The 16764-nt window shown below is 43.2% G+C and overlaps 2 protein-coding genes across 4 annotated transcripts in view; one reads left to right on the forward strand and one right to left on the reverse strand.

The window, feature by feature from the left end:
* pde9a (phosphodiesterase 9A) overlaps positions 1-11718 on the forward strand; it is a 35518-nt gene extending 23800 nt beyond the window's left edge. The window contains exons 7-18 of one of the 3 annotated variants that reach the window (XM_037109027.1): positions 3134-3218; positions 3609-3669; positions 4842-4916; positions 5821-5907; positions 6219-6323; positions 6954-7036; positions 7259-7529; positions 7910-8014; positions 10008-10136; positions 11012-11107; positions 11203-11267; positions 11352-11718. In XM_037109027.1, coding sequence (XP_036964922.1) covers positions 3134-3218; positions 3609-3669; positions 4842-4916; positions 5821-5907; positions 6219-6323; positions 6954-7036; positions 7259-7529; positions 7910-8014; positions 10008-10136; positions 11012-11107; positions 11203-11253 — 1148 coding nt within the window. In that variant the 3' untranslated portion in view covers positions 11254-11267; positions 11352-11718. Of the gene's footprint in view, positions 1-3133; positions 3219-3608; positions 3670-4841; positions 4917-5008; positions 5084-5820; positions 5908-6218; positions 6324-6953; positions 7037-7258; positions 7530-7909; positions 8015-10007; positions 10137-11011; positions 11108-11202; positions 11268-11348 lie in introns of all 3 variants that reach the window. The other 2 variants (XM_037109024.1, XM_037109025.1) reach the window with 2 other exon arrangements.
* Positions 11719-12282: 564 nt separating this feature from the next.
* Positions 12283-16753, reverse strand: wdr4 (WD repeat domain 4). The gene is made up of 11 exons (XM_037109029.1): positions 16601-16753; positions 15695-15763; positions 15403-15546; positions 15168-15324; positions 14761-14873; positions 14612-14672; positions 14231-14335; positions 14085-14149; positions 13296-13482; positions 12894-12963; positions 12283-12612 (listed from the first exon to the last, which is right to left on the reverse strand). The coding sequence occupies exons 1-11, from the start codon at positions 16681-16683 to the stop codon at positions 12437-12439; spliced, it is 1230 nt and encodes a 409-aa protein (XP_036964924.1). The 5' UTR covers positions 16684-16753; the 3' UTR covers positions 12283-12436.
* Between the last annotated feature and the right edge of the window lie 11 nt (positions 16754-16764).

Below are 16764 nucleotides of genomic sequence, written 5' to 3' on the forward strand. Positions count from 1 at the left end.
ACCGTCAGAAGAGCTCTTTTATTAGGATCTGGTAACTGATTAGTGTCCGTCAGAGGCAGATCAGAGAGCGCTGCATGCCTTCAGAGCGTGCTGTCGCAGTCAATCAGGCTGATTAGATCACAGCTGCACAGGTGATGTGGTCTGCTCACCCACCTGCAGGCGCCGATGACCTCCAGCTGTTACTGTACAGAGAGGAATGTGTCGTCGTCATCTTCACTCTTATACAACATCGTGCCGAGGTCACGATCCGCCGCCCTCTCCTCCTCAGCTGACCCTTATCAGCTTCAGTTTTATTAACTGCGAGGAGGAAGTTCCTCCGAGGCTGCCGAGCTCACCGCGCCGCTGATCCGTCTGAAGGCATGTTGGCCCTCAGTGACCTGCAGCTGTGTCGACATTAATGGCAGCTATAAAGTACGATCAATAAAACCGTTGTTTCTTGTATAAAATATAGGTCTCAGTGTTCTCAGCTGTTTACGCACAGGAACATTTAATCAGCCATCGTTTATGCAATCGTTACATCCTTCCTGATAGGCCGTGATTAAAGATAAAGGTCAGGCTCAACCACTGAGCGAGGAACCATGATATCCCCAGACTCCCTTAATGAAACGCATGATTTTGCGAGTTTTTGAGTGATTAAAAATTTGAGGACCATCGTCTCTGACAATCTCAGTTAGTTGAGCCCTCTTGTAAATTCGGCATTCAGTGCAATTCATTAATCTTTTTCTATCCTTGTTAAAAGTCTGGTTTGTCTAAAATGTGTCTTTTAGTCATTTAGCAGCTGTTTCAACTGATTTAACCATTTTAAACATTACTATAACAGTAACAATATAGATTACGTGTTAGAGAAAGTCACCAGACTCCCTTCAAAAATCGCTCAGTTTAGTGAGTTGTTGAGTTTGGAGAAACTTTATAAACTCTGTGACACAGCGTCTCCGATCAGTTCTTAATTATTTGGGCCTTCTTGCAAATTCAGCAAGTATTTTACATGTTGTTCTTTCTCTCCTGTTGTAAAAAACATTGTGTCTGTTCGTCTCAGTGATGGAGGAGTTTATTTGAATGTAGAGGAGGGGAGGCGAGATCTGAAGCGTCACTCAGAGGCAGGTTTCCGTCCGGTCTGAACGGGCTCGCGTGTCATGGCGTCTGTAGACGATCCGACAGGAAGCTGAACGAACATGTGAAGAACCTCGTTAGTCGACCGTCTGTTGGGGGATTGTGACAAACCGCTGGTGCTTCCTGTGACAGCTCACTGTGTGTAGGTGTGTTGCATGGTGTGATGGAACGGCCCACGCACATGTGATGTGTGTGTGTAGGTGTTTCTACGTGTGTGTGTGTGTGTGTAGGTGTTTCTACGTGTGTGTGTGTAGGTGTTTCTACGTGTGTGTGTGTGTGTGTGTAGGTGTTTCTACGTGTGTGTGTGTGTGTGTGTGTGTGTAGGTGTTTCTACGTGTGTGTGTGTGTGTGTGTGTGTGTGTGTGTGTGTGTGTGTGTTTCTACGTGTGTGTGTGTGTGTGTGTGGTGTTTCTATGTGTGTGTTTGTGCTGTGTGTTAACAAACATCAGATTGTGTCGTTTGTGTTGCAGCTCTGTGTTTACCTCTCTCACTACGTGTGTGTGTGTGTGTGTGTGTGTGTGTGTGTATCTCCATGTTTCATAATAGCCCCCTCGTGCACTGACCCTTTCGGTCGCCATGACAACACGACCCAAGTTTGCCTCGGTCACCATGGCGATTTCCCCGACTCTATTGTAGGCAGCTTTTTCGTTGGCAGTGAAAGCTGAAGGTGAACGGATCAGCAGGTTGTGACAGAGCTGCTCGACTGGAACAATCACTTTTTATTGATTCTTGATCATTAGAAACGTTTTTAAAACCTTAAAGGGACAAAAATGTGCTCGACTGTGACATGAGAGTGACATTTTGTACTGATGTGTCTTCTCTGGTTCATTCATTTGCTCCGTACAGTTTTTTGAATAAAACGATGTCGTTCTGCCTCCTTCCTGTTCCCGTCGTGGACCTTATTGATCAAACCTTTGTATGTTACTGAATGTAGAGAGACATAAAGTATTGATCCTGTTTAAACTGTCATGAATCACACACATGATGTTTCAGCAGCTCACAGAACTGAACCAGAACCAGCTCTCCTCTCACAGACCGGCAGTCGTCAGTATGAGCAGATTTATTGTGACGTTCCTCTTGTTCGGAACCTTTTCTGACCCGGTTGGCTCCATGTTGGTTCTGGTGACGATGCACAAAACACAAAACTACATGAGGTTTGACAGCAAACTGACAAACATCACGTGTGAGATTCATGACACCGATCAGACCGGATCAATACTTTATCTGTCACTAGGTTTTACCAAATAAAGTCACATGATGGAAACAGGAAGGGGCGGGGCTTCAGCGCTCTATTGTAAATCTTTAGCCTTGAATAAACTAACAGCACAAAGTGTTGAAATAATAGTTTTTGGTGACATCTGATTTAAAAGCAGCACAACGATGATTTCCTGCTGTGGGAATATGAAGCAGTCGTTGTTCTTAGTGTTAGAATAAACATCCGTGTCATGACCAGAAGAACAACACACTGACTTTAGATTATGATGTTAGAAGATATATTTCCAGTAACTATAATCCAGATTAGATGTTGTGGATCTAAACTGGATTATCTCCACTTGTTGAACACTGATGTGAGTGTTTCGCTCCTCGCCTGCTGCAGCAGGTTCACTGTATGTAGTAGTTTGAGGTCTGACGCACAGACACTTCACACAAGCATGCCAATTGCCTGGATACCTGGTCGCTACGGCAACCGCTATGTCGCCCACACAGATCTCCATCCTCTCATCACTTTGGTCGCCATGGTCACCTGTTTTCAGTGGGAGCTGGAGTGTTGTCGGGGGCGACCTTTTCTCAGTTTCAGGAGGACGAGGAGGACGGATGAGCGAGACCAAATTCTGACAGCAGCTGAGTCGACCAATCAGACGACACACAGCCGACCGGCGTCCACCTCCTCCACCCAGCGACCCCCGTCTCCACCTCCCGCTTCAGTCTCTCCTCGTCCATTCAAACCAGTGCTTCTCAAAGTTTGTCTGCCATGACAGTGTTGCCTCTGACAGGTGTTGATGAGTTGTGTGTGTGTCTGCAGTGGAGGGGATGAAGGTGGTGGAGATCGAGAAATGCCGCAACGACATCAAGAAGCTCCGCGAGGAGATGGCGTCCAGAAACAACAGGTGACAGCGACACACACTGAGTCTGCCCGATGTCACAGGCCAGATTCACTCTGGCACTGTAGTTGTTTCTATGCTAACAGCGGCTAACTGGCTAATTCTGCTCACAGTTGTTGATCTTGCTTGAGAGAGTCAGGAGGCATGTGATTGGCTGAAAGAGGAAAGGGGCGGGGCCGTCTCTGAGATTAAAATCGAGATTATCAAATCCTAAACCTTTTAAAAAAGTCAAAAATCACAAATTATGAGAAAAAAACTCAGATATTCTCTGAGATTAAAGATTATACAGTTGTACATTTATGAGAAAAATACAAATTTATGAACAAATTATAATATTTATATGTTTAATTTAATATGTATCCTCGTAGATTAAAGCTGTATTTATTTACCTTTCAGTAACTTCCTGGAGGACAATAAGAAGCTGACTCCTCGCAGAGACGTTCCCTCGTACCCGAAGGTAAGAATCCACGCTCGCGCTCTGTTTCTGTCGGACAGGTGAGTCTGATGATGTCACACAGGTGTCTCCACTGTGCTTGGACGTTAAGTCAAACAGCCAGATGTGATCATTAATACGTCTGACGGTCTGTAAACACAGTGGAGGTGTTGTGAAGCACACTCACCTGCAGACAGCCGAGCTGATAAACACTTACAACCAACTTCTGTCTGTAGTGAGAAACGTACGACAAATTATTACAGAGCCGAGGGAGGAGAGCTGGTCTGAGAAAAACTCAGCAACAAAGATAAACACATTTGGATAATCTCTGGGATTATTAAATCATACATTTGAAAGGAGAAAATTAAGAATTTGTGAGACTTGCTAACTTTGATAATATCTGAGATCATAAAGTTATTATTTTATGAGAAAAAAATCACAAATTTACAAGAAAATTATTTTTTGAATATAAAAGAAAAGAAAGCAAATCTATGAGGAAAAACCTCCAGTAATATCTGAGATTATCAAGTCGTCTTATCAAAAAACTAAAAAAAAGGGATGTTTGAGATTATAAATTAAATTTAAAGTTAAAGAAATGAAATAAGATTTTAAAAAAACAACATATTTGTGAGAAAAAGATTTAGATAAAAGTTAGATCCATGAAACAGAAATCCATATATACGAGAAAAACAAAACAGAGAATCCCTGAAATGAAAACATTTTAATAACAAATGTAAAATTTATGAGGAAAAAAACTCAGATCCCAAATCTTGACCAAAAGAATGATATTAATGTAAATATATAAATCTTGTAAAATGTTTTTTTCTAGTGAATTCTTTTCTCTCAGAACATCTTCCCTCCCTGAACCGGTCGTTTAAAACATTATTTCATATCTTTATTTTACTCTTTATTTTGACCCGAACACACAAAACTTCATTTTCACAGATTCTTGCAGGACGTACAGATTTTTGAAAATGTAGACAAACAGCTCGGATGACATCAGTTAGTCTGCATGAACGTTAACATAGGTGTGTGTAGAGAGGTGCAGGTGTGTGTAGAGAGGTGCAGGTGTGTGTAGAGAGGTGCAGGTGTGTGTAGAGAGGTGCAGGTGTGTGTATAGGTGTGTGTATAGGTGTGTGTAGCCCAGAGCCAGGTGGTGCAGGTGAGCAGGGTTAACTGAGCTCTGTTGCCTGCAGTACATGCTGTCACAACACACCATAGACGCCCTCAAAAAGCCCGCCTTCGACGTCTGGCTGTGGGAGGCCAACGAGGTAAGACTGAACTGAACCCGTCTCACCCACGACTCCCCTCTCTCCTCCCCCTGTGTGTGTGTGTGTGTGTGTGTGTGTGTGTGTGTGTGTAGTACCACCTGTCTAAGGAGACAGTAGAAGCTCTTAGATTGCCCACATTCGATGCTTGGCAGTGGGAGCCCAACGAGGTGAGACTCTGACCTGATTATTAATCCTGTGATTCATGTCTCGTTAGTCTCTGGCTCTGATCGTCACCATCTGGGTCGTAGCTGTTAATGATTACTGATTAATCAACTGATGACGACCTCGCTAATCACTGATGTGCTATCAATAATTTCCTCTTTGTTCAATATTATGTCATTAAGCGATAATCAGAAGTCTTTGATTGAAGTAGGAAATCAATAAACGTGTCTCTGAGTATCAGCTGCCTGAAGTTACCTGCACTAAACTGACTGATGGCGGCCATTTTGGCTCGACATACACAGTTGCACACGATAAGGTTGAAATAATCATTCACTGATTATATTGGACTCCTGATGAACGGATCAGAACAGATCACAACATTCTTCTGCCTACATTACCCACAATGCAACTCGACGCCATCAGTTTGTGTTTTCTCTGTGTGGGACAGACATTGTTTACTGTTGCTCTGTGCTCTCACTCACACAAGACAGGCAGTAATAATCAAACACAGATCGATCTTTCAGCTCCTGTCCATCAGCATTCTCACGCTCAGCGCTCAGAACAATACACTGCTGTTACAGACAAAATGTTTAACAAAAACGTCATCATTTCATTCATTTGAATTCAAAAAAGATAAGTAAGTTGGAACAGTAACATGGAGGGAGTCTGTAAAACCAAAGAAGAAGAAGAAGAAGTGGTGTCTCCGTCTCTCAGTCTGATCTGTGCTCGTTTGTTCCTCCAGATGTTGAGCTGTCTGGAACACATGTATCACGACCTCGGCCTGGTCAAGGACTTCAACATCAACCCCATCACACTCAAGAGATGGCTGGTGAGAGCGCCGATCAACGAGACGAGCTTCCAACCTGTCGATCGTTTCATCTGCAGTCCGATGTGACACGTTTACAGCAGGGCGAGGAAACGAATGAGAGGAAGGAGGAAGTGTTTTGTTCAGGCGCTCACACGTCGTCTCAAGAGGTCGACGTTAATCATCAAATGTCGACTTTATCCTGCACGTTGAATCTTTATCACAACATTTCTATATTTCCTGATGCAACAGAAACCTCCCTCCTCTCATCTCTCCCCGCCGGCTCTGACGCTCCTCCATGTGAACTCACGCCGGCTGTCTTTCTCTCTCTGCAGCTTTGTATTCACGACAACTACAAGAACAATCCCTTCCACAACTTCCGTCACTGTTTCTGTGTCACTCAGATGATGTACAGCATGATCTGCCTGTGCAGCCTGCAGGTAAACACCTCGACACACCTGATCACAGGTTCCAGGCAGACACACACTCTGCAGGCCTGTACATTGATCCAGTTCTGTTAACACGACTCTGAAAGGTCATCATGTTGAAACGTTTAAATGTCGTGACATTTAATAGTCAGCTTATAGATCAGAAACACATCAGACCCGGTCAGGAAACCCAGAGGAGCTCCAGGACGCTGACGGGAGTTTTCATCCTGCAGCCGCTTTAATAACATTTAAGATTTGTGGATATGAGATTCTGCTGAGAGAGCGATGAGGTCAATAACATAATGCTGTTATACTGTTCAATCAATCAGTGTTATCAATGAGGGATGAAGAGACACACAACCAGAACAGATAGAGAAGAGGAGGAGGAGGAGGAGGAGAGAAAAAAAGAAAAGGAATTTCTTCTTCTTTCTCCACTTTACGTTTTTCTTCTTCTTCCTCTCTTTGTCTTCTTCTTTTTTTTCTTCTTCTTCTCTTGTTGGATGTACCTGTTCATCTTAAGGAGTTTTATCCTAATAAACAAACTTGAAGTTGTTCTTCTTCTCTGGTGTATCAGTCACAGGACGACTGACTGATGATGTTTTGATGGACTCACTGATATAAACATGTGTTTGTGTTTTGCAGGAGAAGTTCACTCAGGTCGACATTTTGATTCTCATGACAGCTGCTGTGTGTCACGACCTCGATCACCCCGGATTCAACAACACGTACGACATCCCTCCTCGTCCTCTCTCTTCCATCCTCGTTTCCTTTGTCTTCTCTCCTCTTCCTCCATCCTCTCTCCCTTCATCTCCTCCCTCTCCTCCCTGTGCTCCGTCTCTCTGTTGTCTCACTCGCCTTCTCCTCCTCTTTCCTCCTCGTCCTCTTCTCGTCTCGTCTTTGTCGTGTTGTCTTTGCGTCCTTCTCATCCTTCTCTCTCTCTCTCTCAGGTATCAGATCAACGCCAGAACCGAGCTGGCGGTTCGTTACAACGACATCTCTCCTCTGGAGAACCATCACTGTGCCGTGGCCTTCCAGATCTTCTCTCAGCCCGACTGCAACATCTTCTCCAACTTCGACCCCGAGGCCTTCAAACAGATTCGACAGGGAACCATCACGCTGATCCTGGCCACGGACATGGCTCGCCACGGCGAGATCCTCGACTCCTTCAAACAGAAAGTGGACAGCTTCGACTACACGGACGAGGAACACGTCACCTGTGTGAGGAAACTGTCCGATCGTCACTTATGAACAGGAAGTTAACTGAGAGGAGGAGGAAGAGCTCAGATCCTCGTCTGTTTATGATCTGATGTTCCTTTAAGTTATGTAACAACCACTTCATGTTTCCTTTGTGCAGTGAAGCAAAGTGACATCTGATTGGCTTTGAGTGAAGGACGGCCCCCTCATTAACATAAATAAGACAAAATAATCAAAAACAAACATAAACAATCAGTGGGAATAAATACAGAAAGAAATTCTTTATAAATGCTTTTAAAAAAAGATACAAGATAAAATAAATAAGTCTGTAGAAATAAATAAGAGGAAAAATGCAAAGTTACCCTGACCTCTGACCTCTGACCTCTGACCTCTGACCCCTGCAGCTGAAGATGGTGCTCATCAAGTGCTGCGACATCTCCAACGAGGTGCGACCGATGGAGGTGGCGGAGCCGTGGGTCGACTGCCTGCTGGAGGAGTACTTCATGCAGGTCGGTCCAAAATACTCAATGTTCACTTTTCACTGTGTTTATCTCTGTTGACAGTTCAGATCTGGAGTCCAGACTGTGACTGCAGTTCACTCAACATTTATATTTTAATTACGTCTATCTGTCACTCAGTTTCAGTCTGATTCAACAATCTGACCTCAGTTAATACAAACTTCCACATAAACACACTGTGTTTTTAGTCATTTATTATTCAAGTATCGTAGATAAAAGTGATGCATTATTTTGTGTATTTGGTTTATTCTGTACAAACAATCCGTCCTGTAACAGGATCCCTCCTCTGTTGCTCTTCTTGAATCTTCCTCTGTTCTTTTAGGTGATTTCTTTTTTGTTTTTAAGCGTAAAAAGCCTCAGAAACTTTCAAATTTGGACCAAAAAACTGCAACAAATTAAAACAAAAAAATCTTTTAGTCTTTTAGGGGAATCTGTAGCTGAGGGACGAGATAGGATCATTATTTAGTTAGTTTAGTTTATTAGTCACACAGCGAGGATATTTGCTAATGTTACAGCTGCAAAAACAAATATATAATAATAATAAAGTACAGAAACAGTGAGAATAGTATAAAGTGCTGCAGCACTGTGTAGAACTCCGTCTGGATCTGGACTGATTGGGTTAGATTCAGGTCACCTGTTGTTCAGGTGAGCAGACTGACTCCTGACCAGTGATTCAGAGCAGCTTCAGTCGTTTCCCTCACAGCCAATCAGGTGTGACGACGCCCTTTAGTGATGACACACACCAGGTCAGTCTGATCCTCTGACTGTCACACAGAAACTCATTTCTCTGCTCACGAGTCGAGTTGTTCTGTGCAGAGTGTTGCTGGGGCCTGATCATCGTATAAGATCTTGAAAAGCTGCTTAAATTTTTGGATTCTCGTCCAAATGCAAGAAACCATTTAGGTCACTAAACACTGAGTTTCTGTGTATCTGTGTGTTCATGTAAAATCCTGTATAAGATAGTGGACGGAGCCACAGTGACCCAGAGGAGTCTGAGGTACCGGCTGTCACCATCTTGACAGCGTCTGACTTCACACTGAATGGCACAGGTTGCAAAAAATTGGCAGAGAGCTGGAACTGTGAGCGACCAGGCTGGTTAAAGCTAACAAGATTATCTCCTAAAAACAACAACCAGCTTCACCAGATATTCTGTTCGTTCTGTCGTCCTCCAGCATCTTCTCCTCTCCACATCTGCTCTGTAAAGTCGTTAAGCAGCTAAACAAACACTTGACAGATTTCTCCTCTGTTCAGCAGGCAGATAGTTTGTTACAGCAGGTGAGAGTGAAGAGAAATCCAGTTTTTAATCCCAAAAGTTTAAAAACCAACTTGGTGTTTGGTGATTATTCCTCATGAACAGAGTCGCTCGTTAATCCAAAACTGCGTCCGCTGTCGCTGCGCTCCGGGCTGTGAGACACATAATGTGTCTGATATCTGAATTAAAATCCTCCAGAAGGCATCGACACCTTAAACACAGCCGAGAGATCGAGATGAGTGACGGCTGTTTGCTGCCCGTCTCTCAAAGAGAACACAACCGTACTTACACAAAAACTTAATTTAAAACAAGGGAGTTACAGAAAAGTCTTCATGAAGTGTTTCCTCGAGGAACCTCTGCATTGGTGTAAGAGCAGGAGGGGGACAGATTTGACTGTAACACAGCAGAAATTAAAGACACACTGTAACCTGCTTGTTGCCCAGAGAGCCTGGAGGACACTTCCACACTAAGAAACAAAGGTTATGATAATATTAATATAACTAATGATAAAAACCAGAATAAACACAGAAAGCTTCGGTCAGACTGAACATGTTTGTAGTTTCTGTAGTTTCAGTTCAGAGCACAACAGCTGAGAGCAAAACTTCATGATTAGCTAAAAGAAAACTTCGTCCTCCTGCCGATAAAAATCACTACTGTTGATTGATTGATTGATTGATTGATTGATTGATTGATTGATTGATTGATTGATTGATTGGTGTGTGTGGTGCTCAGAGCGACAGGGAGAAGGCTGAAGGACTTCCTGTGGCTCCGTTCATGGACAGAGAAAAGGTCACCAAGCCGACGGCTCAGATCGGCTTCATCAAGTTCGTCCTCATCCCGATGTTTGAGACCGTGATGAAGGTGAGCGAGCGGGACGAGAGGATGGAGGACACGTTGAAAAGACACGATCTTTCTTCAATATGTTGTCGAGATGTGAACTCACATCGTCAGATCAGCTTCTGACAGATGGAGGAAGAGTTCAGTGTTCACGTCCGTCTGATTCTCCGTCTTGTGTCAAACTTGTGGAAATAAATAAGACAAAATCCACATAAATAAATAGATAAATACATACATTTCAAAATGAGTAAATTAATAAATATAAAAATATGTTCATTCATGCCCATTTTTAAGTTTTTAATATTTTTAGTGCCATTTTTTTATTTTGGCAGTTGCCATCTTCCACATATAAAGTGTGAAACAGCTACATGTATTATAATATATAATATAGTATAATATAAATAGGATCAAAACATTCATACATACATACATTACATTACATTTATTATGGTGACAAGCATTCAATTAAATAATTATTTATTTATTAATTCCTTTATGTTATGTTTATTAAATTATATATGTAAAATTCATATGTTTAAGTATACAATTATTAATGTATTTCATTGTTTTAATATATTCATTTAAAGTAATTTTGAGACAAACGCACCAAGTCAGTAATAAAATAAAGTTATTTAAAGAATAAAAGATGAAAGATGAAATGTTATTATGAAAGACTGCACATAAAGTGATTATAATTTTTTTTTTTTTTAAATCAAATAAACAGTAAAAAGCTGCTAAAAGATAATAAAGTAAATCAGTGTTCAGATCAGAGAAAGGGAACGGTGCTTTTTATTTGATCACCTGTCCCACAATGCAATGCGTTGAATTTTGTAGAAGTTAACGTGTGTGTGTGTGTGTGTGTGTGTGTGTGTGTGTGTGTGTGTGTGTGTGTGTGTCAGCTGTTCCCACAGATCGAGGAGGCGATGGTGCAGCCACTCAGAGAGTCGAGAGACCGATACGAGGAGCTCAAACAGATCGATGACGCCATGAACGAGGTTGGAGGATTTCTCTGAGTGTGTGGAGGCTGTTAGTTTGTCCTTGATGCCTCCGGGCGACTGTCGCTGATGACACGTGCCTCATGTTCCTCCAGGTGCAGAAGAAGAAGAGTGAGAACCTGACCATGGGCGGGAAGAAGAAGTAAAAGGTTTTGAAAAGGTATGAATCAGCAGAGAGTTCTGCCCGTCCTCGGCCCAGCGGGTCTTATATCAGCTGTGTGTGTGTGTGTGTGTGTTTCAGCAGCTGTGAGCGTGGAGCACCAGACTAGTGAAGTGGCGTGAAGTTGTCGGGCATGTTGGTCCGTGACGGGCTGAAGAAGAAGAAGAAGAAGAGGAGCGGGACAGGAAGTGGATCTGTGATGTCACAGCGGGGTGACGGAGCGGTCCGAGGCAGCGTTACAGAGTCCTGACGGAGCGGAGCAGCAGACGGACGACCCAAAGCCTTTTTCAGGAGATGTCGACATTTGTACAGCACAGACGACTTCAGTGAACAATATTTAGATACATATCTTCTTGTTTTTTATTTGAAATGTGTTGTTTTTTACAGATTGTACAGATTTTTAGTGACTTTTGTTCTTTCATATTAAAAAAATAAAAGATTAATTATAAAACTCCTGCCTCTGATTATTACTGCTGGACGAGAGGACTGAAGTACTTCTACTCCACAAATCATACAAATACAAATACTGTAAGAACAATTGTGGCTACCTTGGGCTGTTAACTCAGGTTTTAATGACCAGTGTTGTTAAAATTACCCAGAAGTCAGTGCAGAGATCTTGTTTATTACTTTGGTTGAAGGGAATGTCACTTTTATGAATAATACTCAAATAAAAGTCTTAAAGTATCTGATATTAAATGTCCTTCAGTATTAAAAGTAAATTACACACACATTTACATGTATGTTTATGCTCTGACAGACGATTAACTAATTATTCTAATTACTGATAAATAACATTAGTATGTGTACAACTTGTCACTAAAACGATCAAAAATAAATGTAGTGGAGTAAAAAGTGCAATGTTTGACTTCAAGGTGTAGGTGAGTGGAAGTATAAAGTTGCCGAACGTGGAAAATACTCAAGTAAAGTACAAGTACCTCAAAATACTTGAAAAATTGTACTTCCATCACATTCCATCACTGCTGGTGCATGTGAGGAGACGTCACACACACACGGCTCAGTTTCATGTCAGCTGCAACGTTTATTTTTTAATAATCAGAAATTTAGACCAAAAATAAAAAATCATTTACACTGTTCTCTCAAACTCAAACAGAATCAACTCAGGTTCTCTCAAAGCGTCAGACACAAAGGAAATGAAGTCACAGCGTCCGTCAGGTGGACGACTGACTCTCCCTCTTTGCCTTCTTGTTGCCGTTGGCCGTCGGCGTCTTCGTCCTCTTCAGCTGCTGCTCCTGCAGCCTCTGCTGCTTCTTCTGCAGGTACGCCGTCACGTTGTCGAAGGTCACCTTGTACAGGTGCTCGAAGCGGCTGCTGGTGTTTGAGGAGGCTGCGGTGAGACAGGACACGAGGAGAGGAACTTTACAAACTGCTGATTATGAAAACATGATGCATTTAATAGCAGGTAACTAACTGATGAAATGTTGCAGGTGTGTCCAAAAGAAACAGAAAGTAATCAAGTTGTGTTATAATAGTGACACTTGGATAAGGTGACTGATTACAGGTAACGTCATATGACAATGCAGGTTATTTGTGTCTGGAGGGGACGAGTGGGACGAGGACGAGTGTGTGTGTGTGTGTGTGTGTGCGTGCGTGTGTGTGGTGACTCACCCTCGAGTGTGTCCCCGTGTGGCTTCAGGGCTTCAGTCACTCTGCAGAGTTCAGGACTGTCGGCGTCACACTGCAGAGCAGCAGAGACAAACAAGATGGAGTCAGAGAAGCTCCTACACCAAACCTCTGTTTAAAAACTGACGATTTAATGTCCCATAGTGAACCACGGGTCATAATGTCGCCTCGTTGTGCTTTAATTTACAGGTGCAACAAGTCATCCACTGTCATTTGATTTATTTTGAACAAGAAGTTAAAAACGTTCCTCTCGCAAACACGTGAGTGAATGTTATGATATAATGAGCTTTCACTTTCTGTCGGTTTCAATATAAACATGTAAATAATAAATCTGTAAATCAAATCTTCTCTTTTATAAGTGTCAGTGTGTAAACGTGTACGTTCTACCTCCCAGCAGTCTCCTCTGTGTGAGTAGATCTGTAGCGGTGAATCTCTGGAGTCCATCAGCGCCCACAGCCGACCCTCGGGGTCAAAGGTCACGTCCAGGGGGCAGTGGGGCAGGAGGAGGCGGCTGTGTGGGACCAGCTTCTCTTCAGCCTTCTGGTCCAGAGTGAAGAAGTGAAGCGTGGACACTCTGAGGACACAGGAGACAGGAAGTGACGCTTCCTCTTCGTTCTCTCATGATCACCTGGTTGATACGTTTATAAAAAGTTCCACCCGACACGCTCTTACTGGCCGGAGGCTTCACACCCACTGATCGAAGGCTGTCGACCAGAAACATCCAGAACACAGAAAATGTATTAAATATATGCAGAGGTCAGAGTGTCGGCCTCTGAGTGTCACCTACCTGTGCAGCAGACAGTAAATCATACAGCCTGCTGACCTCCACAGAGTTCTTGTGCCTCCACACGTCCAAAAATACCTTTAACGCTCGCAGTAAAAATAGTTTAAGGCCAGCAGAGGAGTTTCTGTCATGTGGAGGTTAAAAACAGCTTCCTGTCCACAGCAGGAGAGCTGACCACACACTCTGAAGTAAGTCCACTTCTACACGACTGCTCAGTTTCCTTTGGAAATGTCCTCATTATATTAATCATTCATATATTTCTTTTCATCAAATGTTTAGTGATGAAATGCATTTTTTTTGGTTTTGTGTGATTGGTCAGTAAGTCAGGACATTAAAAGGCCTCTGTGTGTCACTTCTATAGTTTATCCACCAGATGGCAGCACTGTTCTCACCTCTCACACTGCACAGCCACATAACGAGCATCAGGAGAGCTGCTGATCCTGCACACAGAGGGCTTCTGGGAAATAAAACACACACACAGTCGTCTCAGTGGTCTTACATGTCAGTTAACAGGTGAGTCTTCACACGCTGTAGGTACCTTCTGTTCGTCGGCCTCAGTACTCGGCGTCTCTTCAGCCTCTGTGAGGTCGCAGCTCTGCAGCTTTCTGCCCGACTCAAACTCCCACAGCTTCAACGTCCCGTCCTGACAAACACAATCACATCACTCAAAACTCAACTGTCAGTCTGATCTGATAAAGTCTGATCTGTTTTCTGAGGCAGGATGAAGAGCAGCACAGGGAAACCTGCAGATCTGTCCTCAACTCTGGTGATTCTTTCTGGTTTCTTTTGGATCACATTTAGAAACAAAGCAGAAGAAATCTAGATGCTGAACTTCAGAGGCACAACAGTTCCAACTAGAAATCATCTAGCGGCTAGAAAGAGTCACATCTCCTGTTAGTGTGACTAATCAGACACGTACCCCTGATCCTGACAGCAGCCAGTGTGGATGACCTGGAGGAACCAGCAGAGCGCTGACAAACCTGAGGACATGAACAGGAACAGCCCTGATTACATCAAACGTTACATATACAGTATATATGAAGGTATTTAAGGGGCTCAGTCACTCACTGTGTGTGTCCCAGGCAGAAGGACTGGATGTTGTACGGAGACTTCAGGTGACTCACTCTGATCTTCTCATCGCGGTCGGCGGTGATGATGAACCTGTCGTCTGGCGACATGGTCTGAACGACAGGAGGACATGCAGATCGCTCAGACTCATGCTCTCAGACAATGGTACATTAATAAGTGAGTAGATTTATGCTCATTAGATGATCCCACGAGTACAGCAGCACTCTGATCCAGGGCAGAAAAAAGAATCCAAAGAAATAAAGGTATGAAATGTGTGACTGAACCAGCCGGGACACATTTTAAATCACATGTTTGGGCTGTTTGTTGCTTTTCATCCGAGCTGACAGGAGAGATGAGAACACACACTGACACACGTTGTCATCGACAGTGTTGTTGTTGTTTCTCACCACAGCCAGCAGCATCGACAGGTGTCCCATCTTCAGCTCGCCCTCCTTCTGCGGCTCCACCACCGAGAACGAGTAAACGTCTCCGGATTTGTCGGCCGCCAGCAGCTGGTCCTCGGCCTGACTGAACCTCAGGGAGGTGCATCTCCTCACCACGAACCTGTACGACACACACACATTAATCACACACCTGTCAGATGTGTTACCTGCACGGTGAAGCTGTGACTGGAGGACAGACCTGGTGCTGATGCAGCGCCATGACGGCTCACAGTGAAGCAGGACCAGCCGTTTGTTGTCGTCAGTCAGCGCCAGCAGCTTTCCAGACGAAGACATGGTGAAGGCGAGGACTTTGTCACTTCCTGTTTCCTCTGAGCCGCCATCACTGACGACAGAGGAGGGAAATGTTTTTTTTCATATATTTAAAAGCCACAATGATAAATGTTTTAGTTGTGACTTTAAGGATCAACACTGGTCTCATGTTGTAAACATACAGACTTCAGCACTGACAGGTGTCATGTTTCTGTTTTCACCTGTTGTTTTCATCCTTCGTGTTCTTCGGTCTCTTCTCAGCAGCGCTGCAGTCGAACACAAACGGTTCTCTGCACGAAAGTAAAGAAGAGCTCGTTATGGTTCCAGTTTCTTAACGGCTTTAAACTTCAGTTCAGTTCAGTTGACCTGAGAATTTTATTTGTTTCTGATGTTCTAATCTACTCCCAGCGTCGTCACTGTTGGTGCAGTTTTTTGTTTCAGAAACTCTTGAGGAAAATAACCGACTATGACTTCAATCTGGTGACATCATCATCATATTAACTACTCAAACAGATTATCAAAATAGTTGGCAAATGATTTAATAGTTGACAATCAATCAATCAAACTATGTTTACACGGCAACTTTCAAACAAATCAAAACGCATTTCAAAGTGCTTTACAAATGACTGAAAGAAAACCTGGTGTAAAAACAGGTTTACAGACTAACACACAGCAACTGCAATGAAATGCAGTAAAAAAAAGATAAAAACAAGTAATACATAAAATAGAAATAAGTTAAATATTGCAGATGAAATATGACTTAATGCGTATATAAAATATATGGCAATATGAGCAGCTAATAGATGAATCAGTTACATGTTGCAGCTCTAGTATAAAGTGAGAAACATGAAGTGAAGTCAGTACAGTTACTGCTGCCTGTCACCAGATGTAGATGAACACTGTGTCACTCGTGTCTGAACATCTTGTCACATGAATCCAAACGTTTATTTTGTCGCTACAGACATCAACTTTACACCAGCTGACACATGTCTGCATGTATCTGTGTAGCTGGCTAACACTGCTAGCAGCACTGCATGCTAGCCCGCCCGATCGCTACAAACAAACAAACTAACAAACTAACTGACTAACTAATAAAATAAATAATAAAAGTTTGACTTCACTCAGACCTGCTCTGTTTGCTGTGGACCGCTACGAGTTTGGTGTCGCAGGTGAAGATGAACCAGTCTCCACAGAAGCCGACGGCAGCCATGACTGTTTTGGTGTCGTGCGACGGCGGCTCACACACACACACACACACACACACACACACGCGGACGAGCCGAGCTGAGCT

The sequence above is a fragment of the Acanthopagrus latus genome, chromosome 9, assembly GCF_904848185.1.
Source record: "Acanthopagrus latus isolate v.2019 chromosome 9, fAcaLat1.1, whole genome shotgun sequence".
NCBI classification, from domain to species: Eukaryota; Metazoa; Chordata; class Actinopteri; order Spariformes; family Sparidae; genus Acanthopagrus; species Acanthopagrus latus.